General features: G+C 56.6%; 3 protein-coding genes across 3 annotated transcripts; all 3 read left to right on the top strand.

The window, feature by feature from the left end:
- The first annotated feature begins 297 nt into the window (after positions 1 to 297).
- On the top strand, positions 298 to 7,634 carry LOC134559252 (protocadherin gamma-A10-like). The gene is made up of 2 exons (XM_063413857.1): positions 298 to 2,898; positions 7,620 to 7,634. Exons 1-2 carry the CDS (start codon positions 448 to 450, stop codon positions 7,632 to 7,634), a joined length of 2,466 nt encoding a protein of 821 aa, XP_063269927.1. The 5' UTR covers positions 298 to 447.
- Positions 7,635 to 8,167: 533 nt separating this feature from the next.
- On the top strand, positions 8,168 to 12,194 carry LOC134559251 (protocadherin gamma-B5-like). The gene is made up of 2 exons (XM_063413855.1): positions 8,168 to 8,252; positions 9,349 to 12,194. Exons 1-2 carry the CDS (start codon positions 8,168 to 8,170, stop codon positions 12,192 to 12,194), a joined length of 2,931 nt encoding a protein of 976 aa, XP_063269925.1.
- Positions 12,195 to 13,441: 1,247 nt separating this feature from the next.
- LOC134559250 (protocadherin gamma-A10-like) lies at positions 13,442 to 16,462 on the top strand. Its single transcript, XM_063413854.1, has one exon. The coding sequence runs from the start codon at positions 13,814 to 13,816 to the stop codon at positions 16,460 to 16,462; it is 2,649 nt and encodes an 882-aa protein (XP_063269924.1). The 5' UTR covers positions 13,442 to 13,813.
- Positions 16,463 to 18,600: the final 2,138 nt, after the last annotated feature.

Raw genomic sequence — 18,600 nt, 5'->3', positions numbered from 1 at the left:
AAAGAACCACGCCCACGGAATGCCTCTGCCTTCCTCCCGATCGTGATGCCCTGGAGGGTCAAAGCAGAGATGGGCTGGAGAAATGGGGAGGCAGGAGATGGGCGCTGGACGAAAAGCGGCGTCTCCGTGGCGCCTGTGCCCTGTGTGTGGCAGGGCCGGGCGGGCAGCGCCGGGCAGCGCTCGGTGCCTGCAGTGCCGGGAGGAGGCTGCGGGCGCCGCTGTTGACCGAGAGGAGCGAGAGGGAGAGCGGAGCGCTGCCGGCAGCCCCGCCCGCTGCGGATCGGCTCGATCACTGCTCTCTCCGTGTCAGGCTCGGCAGCCGGGCGGTCTGCGAGAGTCCCCGCGGCGCGGAGCCGTGCTGAAGGGAGGGGGAAAGGCCGGCGACAGCAGCCGGGAGCGGTGAGGAGCAGCTTGAGTGGAAAGCGACAGAACGGTGCTGTGGCGGAGATGAGCGCGGCGGGGAGGCGCTGGGGCCGGCGGCAGCGAGCTCTGCTCTGGGCCGTGCTGCTGGCGGCGTGGGAGGCGGCGTGGGGGCAGCTGCGCTACTCGGTGCCCGAGGAGATGCCCAAGGGCTCGTTCGTGGGCGACGTGGCCAAGGACCTGGGGCTGCAGCTGCCGGCGCTAAGCGAGCAAGGCGTCCGCGTTATCTCGGAAGGTAGCACACAGTATTTCTCTCTGCACGGGAAGACGGGACATTTAGTGACGGCGGAGAGGATCGACAGAGAGCAGCTGTGCCGGCTGGTGGAGAAATGCGTGCTGCGCTGTGAGCTGATAGTGGAGGGGGAAATGAAGGTTTACGGAATCGAAGTGGAAATCACGGACATTAATGACAACGCGCCGAGCTTCAAGGAAAGTGAGGTTGAGGAGAGGATTAGCGAGACGACAGCCCCGGGGTCGCGGTTTCCCCTGGCCAGGGCTCACGACCCGGACTCGGGCCGGAATTCCCTGCAGAGCTACGAGCTGAGCGGTGACGAGCACTTCTCGCTGGCCGTGCAGGCGGGCCTCGGCGGCGATCAGCGTCCCGAGCTGGTGCTGGCCAAGGCGCTGGACCGGGAGGAGGCGGCGTTTCACGAGCTGGTGCTGAGGGCGAGCGACGGCGGCGATCCGGCCCGGACGGGCACGGCTCGGATCCGCGTGACGGTGCTGGACGCGAACGACAACGCGCCCGTGTTCAGCCAGGCGGAGTACACGGTGCGAGTGCCCGAGGACGTGCCCGTGGGCTCCGTCCTCGTCACCGTCACGGCCACCGACGCTGACGAGGGGCTGAATGGGCAGATGAAATACTCGTTGAAGAAAGAGGTGGACACGGCTCATTTCCATCTGGACCCTGAGAGTGGAGCGATCACTCTGTTGCGAAGCCTGGACTTCGAGGAAGGTGACTCGTACGAACTGGAGGTTCAGGCACGGGACGGTGGTGGCATTTTCGACACTGCCAAAGTCGCGATCACCGTCACAGACATCAACGATAACACACCAGTGATTTCTGTGCGGTCAGCGCTGAGTGAGATTTCTGAGGACTCCAGTTCGGGGACAGTGGTCGCCCTCCTGCACGTGCAGGACCGCGACTCGGGGGCCAATGGCGAGGTTCGTTGCTCGCTTGACGGGGGCGTCCCCTTCCGGCTGGAGAAATCCGTTGGTGATTACTATCGTGTGGTTACATCGAGAGAGCTGGACCGGGAGCAGGTGTCGGAGTACAACGTGACGGTGCGGGCGGCCGACGGCGGGTCGCCGGCGCTGCAGAGCAGCGCAGTGCTGGCGCTGCGGGTGCTGGACGTGAACGACAACGCGCCCGTGTTCGAGCAGGAGCGCTACAGCGCTCGTCTGGCGGAGAACAACGCGGCGGGCGCGCTGGTGCTGACGGTGCGCGCCACGGACGCGGACTGGGGGCAGAACGCGCGCGTGCGGTACCGGCTGCGGGAGGGGCGGGTGCGGGGCGCGCCGCTGTCGTCGTACGTGTCGGTGCAGGCGGAGACGGGCGCGCTGTACGCGCTGCGCTCCTTGGACTACGAGCAGGTGCGCGAGCTGCAGCTGTGGGTGCGTGCGGAGGACGGCGGCGCGCCGGCGCTGAGCAGCAACGTGTCGGTGCGGCTGCTGATCGTGGACGAGAACGACAACGCGCCGCAGGTGCTGTACCCGGCTTCGGCGGCGGCTGCGGCGGCGGCGGGCTCGGGCGCTGCGTGGTCGGGCGTGGAGCTGGCGCCGCGCTGGGCGGAGGCCGGCGCGCTGGTGGCCAAGGTGGTGGCGGTGGACGCGGACGCGGGGCAGAACGCGTGGCTGTCGTACGAGCTGGCCAAGGCGACGGAGCCGGGGCTGTTCCGCGTGGGGCTGCACAGCGGCGAGGTGCGCACGGCGCGCTCGCCGCTGGCCCGCGACGCGGCGCGCCACAGCCTGGTGGTGGTGGTGAAGGACCACGGGCGGCCGGCGCTGTCGGCCACGGCCACGCTGAGCGTGGTGCTGGCCGAGAGCGTGGCCGAGCTGCTGGCCGAGCTGGGCAGCGCGGCCGAGGCGGCGGCGCCGGGCGAGGCGGCCGGCAGCCTGACGCGCTGGCTGGTGCTGGCCGTGGCCGCCGTGTCGTGCCTCTTCGTCGCCTTCCTGCTGCTGCTGCTGGCGCTGCGCCTGCGCCGCTGGCGCCGCCGGCAGCTGCTGCCGCCCGCCAGCGGCGCCTTGCGCGGCGTGCCCGTGTCGCACTTCGTGGGCATCGACGGCGTGCGCGCCTTCCTGCAGTCCTACTCGCACGACGTGTCGCTCACGGCCGACTCGCGCAAGAGCCAGCTGCGCTTGTCGGGCGCCAGCTGCTGCGACACCCTCCCGGCCCGGCCGCTGCCCGACGAGCCCGCGCCGCTGCTCGGGGAGGAGGATGTGGCCGCCGCCCTCCCCGCCGATCCCTCCTCTCCCCTGGTGAGTTTCTCTGTCCAGATTCTCTCCGCCGGGCTTTCTCCCGATGCTCCCCTTTCCCCGCCTTTTTCCCTGGCTTGCATAGGATGTTTTGCTGAAAAGCGAGGTGGTGTTTCTTTGGTGACGTTCTGAATCCTGGTGCCCGTTGCTTTCACGGTGTGAACATGGGGTTTGTCCTCAGCCTTCCAGATAGTGAAGATGGAAGGCGGGACAAGGCTGCTGCTGGCAGGCTGTTCGTTAGGTCAGATGTCTGGGTATTTATCAGGTTCCTGGTATTTTTCCCCTATGACACTTCTGTCGTGTAGAATGTCTGTTGCGTTTAGTATTAGATCTTCTTAACGGCTGTGTGACATTTTTTTAAAGAAATACAACCTTTTGGCAGGCTCATGTGTCTTGCAAGAGCACATGTGCTTGAATGTGTTGAATGTGTCTTGAAGAAATTGCTGATGGGTTTGTGTGGAACTTCTCTGCACGTTGTTCTCAGCCTTTATCATTCTCCATGGTAAATGGTGGACGTTAGCAGGAAAGGCTTTGTGTCCTCCATGCTTTGATCTTTGTCCTCAACAGAGGATTGGGCCAGGCAACAAGTGCTCCTTGATGATGTCTGTGTGTCTGTTCTGAAGATGAAGGATCCTCTTGAAGTTGTGACTCTTTGAAAAGCCTGTGGGTGCCTGCAGATGGAGGAGGAAATACAGGAGGAAATGAAACAACTGCTTTGGGTGTCTTCTTTCTTTTTTAAGGTAGAGCTCTGTGAAATGGAGCTGGAAGAGCCTTGGCTATGAAATATTTAGCATGGGAAGGGAATTGCGTGGGTGGGAAGGGAGAGATTCAAGGTGCAGCAGGAGATCAAAGGTGGGCACAATTCCCCCTGTGCAGATATTCACTGACTCAGTGTCTCCCTAAAGACTGCTGGGCTTTTCCTTTCAGACCTCTGGAGTCTCTTGACAGAACTTCAGGGAGCAGGCAAATGCAGCTTCCACAGTACAGAGAAGTAGAGAGAGCTGTGTGAGATTGGTGGTGTGAAGAGAAGTGGTCTGGGGAGCCGGGCCTCCACTGTCAGGTGTTTTTAAGAGATGTGGGTGGAAGAAGAGCAGGGATGATGTGAAGGGTTGGAAATTGGAGTCGTGTGAGCTGTGCATGAATGTCTGCTGAAAGACTGCAGGGAATGATTTCCTCCATTCCCTGTCCAGTTCCTGTCTCTAGAATGAAGCAATGTGAGGTTTTTCTTCCCAAAGTCTTTGTCTAGAAGATATGTATTCCATCTGCGTGGAGAACCCCGGGAGGGTCTTACTATTTGCTTGCCATCATAATTGTATCACCTAAAATCTTAATCTTGTACCTATGAAAGATGCGATATGGGAAGATCAAGCTGTGTGTTTGGGGCCTGTAAACAAAGTCACTAATCATCTACTCTGAGTTCTATAACCCTGAAGAGTGTTGGGAGCTGTTCAGTTCCCACATCTGGATGACCTGAGGATGGTTCCTTCATGTTTGTAGGTTGAAAGAGAGACACTTTCATAGACAGGTTTCTTTAAAATGCTTCTGTAACAAATGCTTTCTCTTGTCCCATGGGTAGGGTGAGCAGTCAAATCTTATCCATGGTCAGGACATGGAGTCTGAGCAACTTTCCTTTTGGTGGAATCTCTCTAAATTCAGAAGATCTGTGATAAGCCTGTGAGCTGTGCAGGGTTAGGGGGAGTGTTGGGGGTGTGGTGTGTGAGGAGGCCCTGGTGGAGACATGGCCTGTGTTTTGTTGATGCCCAGGGCTATTGCTGGCCTTCTGAACATGAGTCAGGAGGAGTCTCCTGATTTTATCTTGTGTGGTTTGGACTGCAATGGCCTGGTTTGGGTTTGGTATTCTTGTGCATGCAGGGTGGCAGTGACACATCTTGTGAGGAGTGCATGTGCTGAAGAACGGTGATGTTGCCTCTGAGCTGCTCCTTGGATGGCTGGGTCTGTGACAGAGCTGGTAACAATTTATGGCCTATCTAAGGTTGTACACTTGTTCCATGAATTGCATGAACCGAATAATCTCAGCTGTGATGCTTACGATCTGAGAATCTGTGCAGATAGCTCTTCTTCTCTGGATGTCTGTATGCAAAATTTGCTTTGATATTATTTTTGGACAGAGAGAAGAAGTCTGTCTCTCCAGAGAGAGAGCCAGGGCTGGAGTTCACTTGGATGGAGTTCAAAATGAATGAATTAATTGTTTCAAGTTCTATTTGTTCTGGTAGATGAGGTGCACATCTGTTGTTCCAAGCTTTCTCTTACTGTCCAAGGAAATGACTGTGTGGGGTGAGCTCCTGTGTGAGGCCTCCTGTGCATTAGTTACAATTGAGTTTCCTGTGTTGTGTATACACTGCAGCTGACACAATGTGGAATGTGAGGCCATGATTGACACTGTTCTTGTGTTTTCCCATTCTTGGCTGAGATGATTACGTTTTGGGTTTTGGATGACTTGGTTGGGTTGGGTTGTTTGTTTTCTTGTTTTCTTGTCAAGGAGTAAATTTGATCCTCATTGTGCCTGGCAATCCTGCAAACTCCAAAACATGGAATTATCCAGTAGGGAGATTATCTCTCCTCCATACCTTGAAGCTGTACATGTAATTAGAGAATCAGGGAAACACAGAATCAATCGATGGTTTGTGTTGAAAAGGACTTTAAAGATCTTGTTGTTCCAACTCTTCTGCCAGGGACAAGGACATCTTCCACCAGACCAGGTTGCTCAGAGCCCCCCCAGCCTGATTTGGAATATTTCATTAAAGAAATGCAACTTCAGAAATACACATTTCTCCAAGGTATTGTTTTCTCTGTGGCTAAGATACAACCAAAATTTTGGAATATGTTGATGGTGAGACTAAAGGCTGTGAATGCAGAGTGAGGAGGGGGAGAGCTCAGTTCTGTGCCAGGAAAATCAGTGAATCTCTGTGCGTTTGGCTGAGAAATGACTGATTTATTGCTTGGTTCCAAAGCCAGTGCCATTTCTGTTCTGTTCTGATCCTGATTTCTCTGTCATGTAGCACAGTGACTGTCACAGATGACATGAAAAGAACTGCTGGAAGACATACTTTTCAGCAAAGCAGCAATAGGGTCGAATTTATTTAGAAAACTCAATTTTATGCATTTCCTATGGTGCCCCTGGATTGGAGGATGGAATTCCAGCTCTCAAAGCACATTGGTCAAGCCAACTGTTAATCAACTTCCTCCTGCTACCTAAAACATGTAAACAATGAAGGACAGTTAGCAAAACATGGCTATTGTTTGTAGCACAAAGTGTTATAAAGTAAAAAGTCTGACTCTAGTATGAAGAACACTACAAAAGGTTTAGAAATGTCTTCAAAACCAGGGGGACAAATGACAGTTCTCCACAATAACATTTTCTACAGCGACCCTTCATGTAGAACCATAATTCTTCTGTAGAACAGCTAATGAATTTTGTGTGGAACCACAAACATCCATCTGTATCTCTATGCAATATTGTGATATAGTTTATTCCCAGTTGTAAATACACTTTCCTTCACACTTTTTTTTCCAGGTTAGGTTGCAGCTCATTTTCACATCTCTGGTCAGTACTTTTAAATTTGAAACAGTGACTATTGTTTTTCAGCAAATCCTTACTTCAGCCACCTAGGAGAGAATCGTGTGTGGGAAAGAGGAAGAATAGGAAGTAGAACCAAAAAGAGAATCTGTTGTAAACTGTCAGAAGATTTAACTTGAGAAGAGGCCCATAAGAAGGTGTTTAAAATGATGGTTTCATAACTGTGCAAGGTGAGCAGGCCTTGCAGTAGACACAGTTGCTGAGGTGAGGACTGATTCTTCAAATGAGCCGCGTCTCCTGCTGTGCAGTGTGAGTGTTTAGGGCCACACTTGGAACTTGAGGTGTCAGTGACTTCCAGGTGTTCTGAGGGATCAACTTTAAGTCCTGAAATCAAGGTCTAGAAGATGTCAGTCAGCATCTCTGGCAATTTGTTGTCTTCTAATGCTTCCTTGCCTTATCTGATTCATGGTTTGGGTGGGGGGTTTCTTGTTTGTTTTTTTTTGTTTGGTTTTTTCCTATTTTATTTTTCCTTTATATACTCTGTATGTGGGTATACTTACTATTATCAACAACCTATCTTTTTTCAGCAATGTCTGGTGTGTTCATGTCTCTTGTTCTTGTTGCAGTGGGAGTGGAAGGCAGGAGATATGAGAGTGACTTTGTGTTCTGTTACTGCTGGGAACAATAGATGGAAATATGACTTTGCTAGAGATTACATCTGTGTGGAAAAGAACACAAGATAAAGATGGGGAGACTATTCCCTCTAAGCCAATGGTTTGATGATCCATTCTCTGTTGGATGACTGCTAATCTTTCAGAATGGTTGTTTATCATTTGGGTGCTTTAGAATCCTTCAGTCCCTTATCATCATGGTGGTGAGCAGACAAATGTACCTCCCTTGTGGGTGTGGCTGCAGTGCATGATCATCTCAGGAGAAATGTGAGCAGTGAGGAGATGGCCACAAGCAGAACCTTGCAGCTGCATGGCGTAGAAGAAGAAGAAGCCAGGGGAGCTCTGTGTGTGAGGCCAGAGGAGAAGTCGGTCATTGCCTTGCTTGTGCTGTGTCATAGCTAACACAGCCTGTGCCTGCTGGAGTCCAGTGGGATTGGAGTTGCTTGTGCAGAGCCAGTGAGACCTACAAAATGTTCTTGCATGTGTTGACTTCTCTGTGTTTCTCCCTCTTGCAGTGCTTGTTGTCATGAGCTCCAGCCCAGCGTGTCTGATCTGCTGTGGAAGGTGTCCTCTGTGCCAGCTGGGCCAGTGCAGGTGGAGTTCCCACACACAGCTGGGATGTTTCCAGGTGGAAAGAGGAAGGGTTTCCTAAGCACATGTGTGCTCCTCCAGGAACACTTTGTGTGTGGTGTAAAAATGCAGAAGCATCTGTGCTGCAGTGGTCAAAGTGCAGAGTGGCCACCCAGCCCCGCCAAGGTTTCCATGAACAGAGCAGGGGTCAGTGGCAGAACGTGTGCAGTGTCCCCCACGTCATGACCCAGAGGAACGTGCTGGGCAATCATCTGGAGGCTGTTAAATGGCTGAGGAACAGGCAGGAAAGTCATCCCCAAAGAGTTCTAGGCAGTGGCTCAATGTGCAGGTGGAAAGCAGTGCCTGGTGTTGTTCCTCAAGGGTCCTTACTGGGACCAGGACTGTTTCGAACCTTCATGGACAATGGGATTGAGAGCACCTGGAGAGAATTTGCAGTTGACACCAATTTGAGTTGATTCCCGAGAGGGCAGAGATGCCAGTGAGGGATGGGCTGGAGAAGTGTCCCCGTGGATCCATCATGAAGCTGAACAGGGCCAAGAGCAAGGTCCTGCCCCTGGGTGAGGGCAATCCCCACTGAAACAGAGAGCAGGGGCTTCGGAACAGCTTAGCAGAGAAGTGCTTTGGGTGATTGGTGGGTGATGAGATGGGACATGAGCTGCCAAGGGGCACCTGCTGCTGAAATTGTGTCCTGCAGTGCATTAGATGTTCTCTGCCCGGGAGGTCGAGGGAGTTCCTTCCCCTCTCTAAACTGTTTTAGTGACACCATAGACTGCATGCAGACCTTGGGCCAATATCCCAAATGGACATGCCAGAGTCTCCAGAAGGAGCATGGGAGTGATCTGAGGGTTGGAACAGCTTTGCAATGCAGAAGGACTGAAGGATTTTAGGTCTTCAACAATGGAGAAATGATATCTCTCTGGAGTTTTTTCAAATTATCTCCCTTTATCAATTTTCAACAGAGCTTACAGAAAAGATGTGGAGAGTTTTTTTACAAGGGCTGGTGGTCATAGGAAAACAGAGAAGTGTTTTTACCTAAAGGAAGGGAAGCTTTCATTAGGAGAAAGCTTTACAGTGTGGGTTGTGAGAAAATGGAACTTATTCTCCAGAGAAGTTTTGGCTATACCTCCAACATTCAAGTCTACCAGAAATTATTCCTACTTATGGCAGACATGTGGATTAGATGACTTTTAAAGAAAGGTTTAAGTGTGAAACTGAAGACACGGTTTAGCTCTAAGCAGGACTCAGCATTGCTTTGCAACTTCCTTTGTGAGGCGCTCAGATATGGAGATGCAGATGAAACAACTGTAATGAGTCAGGAAAAAAAAAAAGGAAATATTAATCTGTTATCTTGGCATAAGGGTTGATTAGAGTGGTTTAAGTCTATCTATATCTCAGATAAATTCATCCCAGATAATGAAGGGACAATTCAAGAGGTGTGACTAAGGGCAAAAAAGCTCTTGATGTCTTCCCTATATTAGTAGATGCGCCGTGATGTTATTAAGAGCAGCCAAATTTACTGCCGTGTCATGAATGTTTGCTTGTGATTACACACTGTGACTCGAAAGAACGCAATAAAAGCACCGGTCAGCACATTTGAGATAGAAACGCCCTGGAGTCGAATGAAGCAAGAGCTTCTGCGCTTGCTGTGAGCAGCGGAGCGGAGACCCCGGTGCCGGTGCAGCGCCGGTCCCCGCGCCAGTCCGGGCCCCCGGAGCGCGGCCATCCGGCGGCTGCAGTGGCGTCGCGGGGCCTCCGGGTGCCGCTGTTGGCCGCCGCCGAGCGGCGCTGGAGCCGCGGCCGCCGCAGCGTCCTGCCCCCGCAGGCTGCTCGCTCGCCCGGCGCCGGCCACAGCGGCAGCGGCGAGAGGCGGCGCTTGTCGGGGAGCAGCGGCGTCCGAGGCGGCCCGAGCGGGCTGTGTGCGCTGCGGCGGGCGCTGCGCTGTGCGGCGAGAGCGGCTGCGAGGGAGGCGCGGCAGCGGCAGGAGGCAGGAGCGCGGCGAGCGCTGGCGGCAGAGAATGGCGGTGAGGCGGCGGCAGAGGCGCGGGCCGGGCGGCGGGCGAGCGCTGCTGGGCGCGCTGCTGCTGTGCGTGTGGTGGCGGGCGGCGGCCGAGCGGGTCCGCTACGCCATCCCCGAGGAGCTGGGCACAGGCTCGCTCGTGGGGCCGCTGGCGCGGGACCTGGGGCTCAGCGCGGACGAGCTGCCGGCGCGCAAGCTGCAGGTGGCGTCTGGCGGCAAGAAGCAGCTGAAATACTTCACGGTGAACGAGGAGAACGGGAACCTGTACGTGAACGAGAGGCTGGACCGGGAGGAGATGTGCGGCGAGTCGGCGACCTGTTCTGTCAGCTTCGAGGTGGTGGTAAAGAACCCGCTGAACATTTTCCATGTCGAAGTCGAGATCGAGGACGTGAATGACAACTCTCCGACCTTCAGCAACGCTGTCCTGGAACTTGATATAGGGGAATGGATCCCTCCCGGTGCTCATTTTCCGCTGGAGATGGCCCAAGACGCAGACGTGGGAAGCAATTCGCTGCTGACTTACCAGCTCACCAGCAACCCGTCTTTCTCTCTCATCATGAAGACGAGCCCTGACGGAAGTAATAAGCCAGAATTAGTGCTGGAGAGAGCACTGGACAGGGAGAAGCAGAGCTCCTTTGAGCTGATGCTAACGGCGTTGGATGCCGGGGATCCAGTGAGATCCGGAACTATCAAGATTCGGGTCAACGTGACGGACTTAAATGACAACCCGCCTGTGTTCGGGCAGGACCGGTACAGTGCGAGATTGCGCGAGGACGCGGCCCCGGGGTCGAGAGTGTTAAACGTCTCCGCCTCCGACGCCGACACCGGCAACAATGCTCGCATCACCTACGGCTTCGGGAAAATGTCTGCCAAGGTACTTGAGAAGTTCATGATAGACGCGGAAAGCGGAATGATCACGCTCAAAGAGGCTTTGGACTTCGAAGACACGAGAAGCTATACATTACTGGTGGAGGCGAGGGACGGTGGCGGTCTAATGGCTCAGTGCACGGTGGTGGTCGAAGTGCTGGACGTGAACGACAACAAACCCGAGATCACCATTCTGTCCCTCTCGAGTCCCGTGCCCGAGGACGCTCCGGTTGGCACCGTGGTGGCCCTCCTGAAAGTGAACGATCCAGACTCGGGCGAGAACGGTCAGGTGTCGTGCGAGCTGTCGGGGCAGGCGCCGCTGTCGATCGTGGTGTCGTCGGGCGGCTCGTACAAGGTGGTGACGGCGAGCGCGCTGGACCGCGAGCAGGCGGCCGAGCAGCGCGTGACGGTGGTGGCCCGGGACCGGGGCAGGCCGGCGCTGCGGAGCAGCAGGGAGCTGGTGCTGGAGGTGTCGGACGTGAACGACAACGCGCCGGTGTTCGAGGAGGCGGCGTACAGCGCGTACGTGGCGGAGAACAACGCGGCGGGCGCGCTGGTGGTGCGCGTGCAGGCGCGGGACGCGGACGCGGGCGCCAACGGGCGCGTGAGCTACTGGCTGGCGGGCGGCAGCGCGGGCGCGGCGGGCGCGGCGCCGCCGGTGTCGGTGGAGGCGCGGAGCGGCGCGTTGTACGCGCAGCGCTCCTTGGACTACGAGCAGTGCCGCGAGTTCTGGGTGGCCGTGCGGGCGCAGGACGGCGGCGCGCCGGCGCGCAGCTCCACGGCCACGGTGCGCGTGTTCGTGCTGGACCGCAACGACAACGCGCCGCGGGTGCTGTGGCCGGCGGCGGGCGCGGCGGCGGGAGAGGCGGCGGCGGGAGGGGCGGCGCCGCCTTTCGAGGTGGTTCCGCGTTCGGCCGAGGCCGGCTACCTGGTGGCCAAGGTGGTGGCGGTGGACGCGGACGCGGGGCGCAACGCGTGGCTGTCGTACGAGCTGGTGCAGGCTTCGGAGCCGGCGCTGTTCCGCGTGGGGCTGCACAGCGGCGAGGTGCGCACGGCGCGCGCCGTGTCCGAACGGGACGCGGCCAAGCAGCGCGTGGTGGCCGTGGTGAAGGACCACGGGCAGCCGGCGCTGTCGGCCACGGCCACGCTGCACGTGGTGCTGGCCGAGAGCTTGCAGGAGGCGCTGCCGGAGCTGAGCGAGCGGGCGGCGGGCGGCGAGGCGGCGGCGGCCGAGCTGCAGTTCTACCTGGTGCTGGCGCTGGCGCTGCTGTCGGCGCTCTTGGTGCTGAGCGTGGCGCTCTTGGTGCTGGCGCGGCTGCGCCGGGCCGGGCCGCCCGCCGTGCTGCGCTGCCTGGGCGCGCAGCGCTTCTCGGTGGCCGGCGCCGCCTTCCCGGCCGACTTCTGCGAGGGCACCTTGCCCTACTCCTACAACCTGTGCGTGGCGGCGCCGGCCCGCGCCGTGCCCGAGGCGGCTTGGCCGCCGCCGCCGGTGCCCGTCCTGTCTGCGGAGGAGCTGCTGGGCGGGGATTCGTGCGAGAAGCCCGGCCTGAGCAGTGAGCTCGTCGCGGGAGAGCCGCCCGCCGATGCCGATGCAACGCAGGTCTGTAACGCGTGAACTTCCTCTGTTTTTAAAACTTTTCCAATCGTCGTCTTTTGGCTCTTTGTAGTGTCATTGGGGACTCATCATCTGTCTCCACGTAGGGGCCGAAATTTTTCACTTTTTCGCGGTGGCAGCTTTAGCTGACAGGCTTTGACTATAGCTCTTCTTTCGGCTTGGAGCAGCTCTTCTCAGAGTTTTTTCATGTTTCTCGCAGTTGTGTTTTCGTGAGTTTAACAGTTTTTGCTCCGTGATGGACTGAATTAAGGAACGGCTGTCTTCCGTTCATGGGGAGAAGGAATCTCTTGGTGCTTGTTTGGTCAAAGGTTCAGCTTCAGGCCGAGGTTTTGTGTTCAGCACTTGAGCTCTATATAATCGAACGTGTTTGCAATATTGAATGTAGATTCGTAATCCGTGGAAGGAGAACGGCTCACCCTGTATGCAGGAGTCGGGGGAAAAGACAAATGTAGACACCTTGTGTTTGAGCTTTCATCCTTCCTGACTGATTTGTTCGAAAAGGGTGTGCTCGAAATTCGTGTATAGCTTTACGCTTTGGTTAAACTTTGTTTTCGAAGTTTATCACATTTAGAAAGGCAAAGAATGTGGCAAGTTCCGTTCTGCATGCTGAGTGGAAAAAGAGATTGTCGAGTTTTTGGGGGGGGCGGAGAGAATGCAATATTGGCACTAGATGGCTTCCCTTATGTCTCCCGGAAGGCAGTTTTCTCTTTTTACTCCTCATGACATTTATTTCGTACACCGGCGAGAGTGTTGAGTGATTTGTGCTTCAGAGATTTTTTTTCCTATCCTCTTTACATAGAGAGTTTGGGGAATTCAGAAGGGCTCGAGTCTATTGAGTACGGCAAATTTCTGCAATTCTGTTTACTAGGATAGACATGTGATATACGAAGGAGTCACAATAGGGGCTAGGTGGTGGTTTGGGCACTTGAAATAATCATAGTTCCTTAACTTCATTAATCGTCCAATTGCTCTTGTCCCGCTTGAGTTAATGAACCTGATCGCTCTGTTTATTCGGGATGCGGTATCTTTCTGTTCTCTCTCTGAGAGCCTGTTTTTGAAAATGCCTCTGAACAGAAGGGATAAGAGTAACAATAAGGTACAGAGTAAAATACGAAAAATCTGAGGTTTTTTACATATAATGACATTAGTAAGAGATTGGTTTCCCGTGCGGTAAAAGAACCACGCCCACGGAATGCCTCTGCCTTTCTCCCGATCTTGAAGCCCTGGAGGATCAAAGCAGAGAAATAGGGAGGCAGGAGAAGGGCGCTGGACGAAAAGCGGCGTCTCCGTGGCGCCTGTGCCCTGTGTGTGGCAGGGCCGGGCGGGCAGCGCCGGGCAGCGCTCGGTGCCTGCAGTGCCGGGAGGAGGCTGCGGGCGCCGCTGTTGACCGAGAGGAGCGAGAGGGAGAGCGGAGCGCTGCCGGCAGCCCCGCCCGCTGCGGATCGGCTCGCTCGGCTGCTCGCTCTGTGTGCGACCGTGCGGGCCGCGATCGTGCCCGCGGTGCCGGTGCATTCTGCAGCCAGGGAGCGGCAGCAGCGCAGGGTGCAGAAGCTGAGAGCACTGAGCGGCAGCGGGAGTTGGATCGGCGCTGTTGCGGTGCCGGCGGTGGCGCGGCGGAGATGAGCGCGGCGGGGAGGCGCTGGGGCCGGCGGCAGCGAGCTCTGCTCTGGGCCGTGCTGCTGGCGGCGTGGGAGGCGGCGTGGGGGCAGCTGCGCTACTCGGTGCCCGAGGAGATGCCCAAGGGCTCGTTCGTGGGCGACGTGGCCAAGGACCTGGGGTTGCAGCTGCCGGCGCTAAGCGAACAAGGCGTCCACATTACAGAGAGAGGTAGGACGCAGTATTTCTCTCTGCACGGGAAGACGGGACATTTAGTGACGGCGGAGAGGATCGACAGAGAGCAGCTGTGCCGGCTGGTGGAGAAATGCGTGCTGCGCTGTGAGCTGATAGTGGAGGGACAGATGCAGGTGTACGGAATCGAAGTGGAAATCACGGACATTAATGACAACGCGCCGAGCTTCCGAGAGGTAGAAACAGAGCTGACAATGAGCGAGACGACAGCCCCGGGGTCGCGGTTTCCCCTGGCCGAGGCTCACGACCCGGACTCGGGCCGGAATTCCCTGCAGAGCTACGAGCTGAGCGGTGACGAGCACTTCTCGCTGGCCGTGCAGGCGGGCCCCGGCGGCGATCAGCGCCCCGAGCTGGTGCTGGCCAAGGCGCTGGACCGCGAGGAGGCGGCGTTTCACGAGCTGGTGCTGAGGGCGAGCGACGGCGGCGATCCGGCACGGACGGGCACGGCTCGGATCCGCGTGACGGTGCTGGACGCGAACGACAACGCGCCCGTGTTCAGCCAGGCGGAGTACACGGTGCGTGTGCCCGAGGACGTGCCCGTGGGCTCCGTCCTCGTCACCCTCACGGCCACCGATGCCGATGAGGGTCTCTACGGGCATGTGAAATACTCTGTGAAGAAAACGATCGACATGGCATCGGATATTTTCCATCTGGATACTGAAACGGGAGAGATCAAGCTTTTGAGGATCCTGGATTTCGAGGAAGGCGATTCGTATGAATTGAAAGTGCAGGCACATGACAGTGGTGCTCTTTTCGACACGGCAAAAGTCGCGATCACCGTGACAGACGTCAATGACAATGAGCCCGAACTAACAGTATCATCAAAATTGACCGAGATCTCGGAGGACGCCCAGCTGGGAACTGTTGTGGCCCTACTGCACGTGCAGGACCGCGACTCTGGAGCGAACGGCGAGGTTCGGTGCTCGCTCGACGGGGGCGTCCCGTTCCGGCTGGAGAAATCCTATGAGGAGTACTACCGAGTGGTGACATCGAGAGAGCTGGACCGCGAGCAGGTGTCGGAGTACAACGTGACGGTGCGGGCGGCCGACGGCGGGTCGCCGGCGCTGCAGAGCAGCGCGGTGCTGGCGCTGCGGGTGCTGGACGTGAACGACAACGCGCCCGTGTTCGAGCAGGAGCGCTACAGCGCTCGTCTGGCGGAGAACAACGCGGCGGGCGCGCTGGTGCTGACGGTGCGCGCCACGGACGCGGACTGGGGGCAGAACGCGCGCGTGCGGTACCGGCTGCGGGAGGGGCGGGTGCGGGGCGCGCCGCTGTCGTCGTACGTGTCGGTGCAGGCGGAGACGGGCGCGCTGTACGCGCTGCGCTCCTTGGACTACGAGCAGGTGCGCGAGCTGCAGCTGTGGGTGCGTGCGGAGGACGGCGGCGCGCCGGCGCTGAGCAGCAACGTGTCGGTGCGGCTGCTGATCGTGGACGAGAACGACAACGCGCCGCAGGTGCTGTACCCGGCTTCAGCGGCGGCGGCGGGCTCGGGCGCTGCGTGGTCGGGCGTGGAGCTGGCGCCGCGCTGGGCGGAGGCCGGCGCGCTGGTGGCCAAGGTGGTGGCGGTGGACGCGGACGCGGGGCAGAACGCGTGGCTGTCGTACGAGCTGGCCAAGGCGACGGAGCCGGGGTTGTTCCGCGTGGGGCTGCACAGCGGCGAGGTGCGCACGGCGCGCTCGCCGCTGGCCCGCGACGCGGCGCGCCACAGCCTGGTGGTGGTGGTGAAGGACCACGGGCGGCCGGCGCTGTCGGCCACGGCCACGCTGAGCGTGGTGCTGGCCGAGAGCGTGGCCGAGCTGCTGGCCGAGCTGGGCAGCGCGGCCGAGGCGGCGGCGCCGGGCGAGGCGGCCGGCAGCCTGACGCGCTGGCTGGTGCTGGCCGTGACCGCCGTGTCGTGCCTCTTCGTCGCCTTCCTGCTGCTGCTGCTGGCGCTGCGCCTGCGCCGCTGGCGCCGCCGGCAGCTGCTGCCGCCCGCCAGCGGCGCCTTGCGCGGCGTGCCCGTGTCGCACTTCGTGGGCATCGACGGCGTGCGCGCCTTCCTGCAGTCCTACTCGCACGACGTGTCGCTCACGGCCGACTCGCGCAAGAGCCAGCTGCGCTTCTCGGGCGCCAGCTGCTGCGACACCCTCCCGGCCCGGCCGCTGCCCGACGAGCCCGCGCCGCTGCTCGGGGAGGAGGATGTGGCCGCCGCCCTCCCCGCCGATCCCTCCGCTCCCTCGGTGAGTTTCTCTGTCCACATTCTCTCCGCCGTGTTTTGTTCCAAGGGTCTTCTTTCCCGGCCGTGTTCCCTGGCTTGCATAGGAGACTTTGCTGAAAAGCGAGGTCGAGTTTCCTTTGGTGACGTTCTGAGTGCTGGTGCCCGTGGCTGTCATGGTGTGAACATGGGGTCGGTGCTCAACCTTGCAATTAGTGAAGAATGAAGCGGAGAGAAGGCTGCTGCTGGCAGGCTGTTCGTTAGGTCAGATGTCTGGGTATTTATCAGGTTCCTGGTATTTTTCCCCTATGACACCTGTGTCGAGTAGAATCTCTGTTGCTGTTAGTATTAGATCTTCTTAACGGCTGTCTGACATTTGTAAGAAATACAACCTTTTGGCAGGCTCATGTGTCTTGCAAGAGCACGTGTGCTTGAATGTGTTGACTGTGTCTTGAAGAAATTGCTGATGGGTTTGTGTGGAACTTCTCTGCACGTTGTTCTCAGCCTTTATCATTCTCCATGGTACATGGTGGAGGTCAGCTGGAAAGGCTTTGTGTCATCCGTTCTTTGATCTTTGTCCTCAAAAGAGGATTGGGTCAGGCAACAAGTCGTCCTTGATAATGTCTGTCTGTTCTGAAGATGAAGGATCCTCTTGAAGCTGTGACTCTGAAAAGCCTGTGGGTGGCTGCAGGTGGAGGAGAAAATGCAGGAGGAAATAAAACCACTGCTTTGGGTGTCTTCCTTCTTTTTTAAGGTAGAGCTCTGTGAAATGGAGGTGGAAGAGGCTTGGCTATGAAATATTTAACATGGGAATTGAATTGCGTGGGTGGGAAGGGAGAGATTCAAGGTGCAGCAGGAGATCGAAGGTGGGCACCATTCGCCCTGTGCAGATATTCACTGACTCAGTGTCTCCCTAAAGACTGCTGGGCTTTTCCTTTCAGACCTCGGAAGTCTCTTGACAGAACTTCAGGGAGCAGGCAAATGCAGCTTCCATGGTACAGAGAAGTAGAGAGAGCTGTGTGAGATTGGTGGTGTGAAGAGAAGTGGTCTGGGGAGCTGGGCCTCCACTGCCAGGTGTTTTTAAGAGATGTGGGTGGAAGAAGGGCAGGGATGATGTGAAGGGTTGGAAATTGGAGTCGTGTGAGCTGTGCATGAATGTCTGCTGAAAGACTGCAGGGAATGATTTCCTCCATTCCCTGTCCAGTTCCTGTCTCTAGGATGAAGCAATGTGAGGTTTTTCTTCCCCAAGTCATTGTCTAGAAGATATGTATTCCATCTGCATGGAGAACCCTGGAAGGTTCTTACTAAGTATTTGCACACCATCATAATTGTATCACTCAAAATCTTAATGTTGTACCTATGAACAATGCCATATGGGAAGAGCAAGCTGTGTGTTTGGGGCCTATAAACAAAGTTATTAATCATCTACTCTGAGTTCTGTAACCCAGAAGAGTTTTGGAAGCTCTCCAGTTCTGCAGGTGACAATTTTCTGTCTCGCTGTCCTGATGGCCTGGAGATTGTTCTTTCATGTTTGTAGGAGAAAAGAGAGACACTTTCATCTACAAGTTTCTTGAACCTGTCACTGTAAGAAATGCTTTTTCTTGTCCCATGGGTAGGGTGAGAAGTCAAATCTTATCCATGGTCAGGAGATAGAGTCTGAGCAACTTTCCTGTTGGTGGAGTCTCTCTAAATTCTGAAGATGTGTGATAACCCTGTGAGCTGTGCAGGGTTAGGGGGAGTGTTGGGGGTGTGGTGTGTGAGGAGGCCCTGGTGGAGACATGGCCTGTGTTTTGTTGATGCCCAGGGCTATTGCTGGCCTTCTGAACATGAGTCAGGAGGAGTCTCCTGATTTTATCTTGTGTGGTTTGGACTGCAATGGCCTGGTTTGGGTTTGGTATTCTTGTGCATGCAGGGTGGCAGTGACACATCTTGTGAGGAGTGCATGTGCTGAAGAACGGTGATGTTGCCTCTGAGCTGCTCCTTGGATGGCTGGGTCTGTGACACAGCTGGTAACAATTTATGGCCTAGCTAAGGTTTTACACTGGTTCCAATAACTGGGAGGAACGGAATAATCTCAGTTGTGATGCCTGGCATCTGAGAAGCTGCGCACACGACCTTTCTCCAATGGATGTCTGTATGCAAAATTTGTTTTCATGTTCTGCTTGGACAGAGAGAAGTCTGTCTGTGCAGAGACAGGGCTGGTGCTGGAGTTCTCTGTGATGTAGTTCAAAATGAATGAATGGAGTGTGTGAAGTTCTATTTGACCTAGTAGATGAGACCCACAACTGTGGTTCCAAGGTTTTTCTTTCTCTTACTGTCCAAGGAAATGACTGTCTGGGGTGAACTCCTGTGTGAGGCCTCCTG

The sequence above is a fragment of the Prinia subflava genome, chromosome 16, assembly GCF_021018805.1.
Source record: "Prinia subflava isolate CZ2003 ecotype Zambia chromosome 16, Cam_Psub_1.2, whole genome shotgun sequence".
In the NCBI taxonomy this organism is placed as follows: domain Eukaryota; kingdom Metazoa; phylum Chordata; class Aves; order Passeriformes; family Cisticolidae; genus Prinia; species Prinia subflava.
Note: the sequence above shows the minus strand (reverse complement) of the source record. Positions and strands in the feature narration are given on the sequence as shown.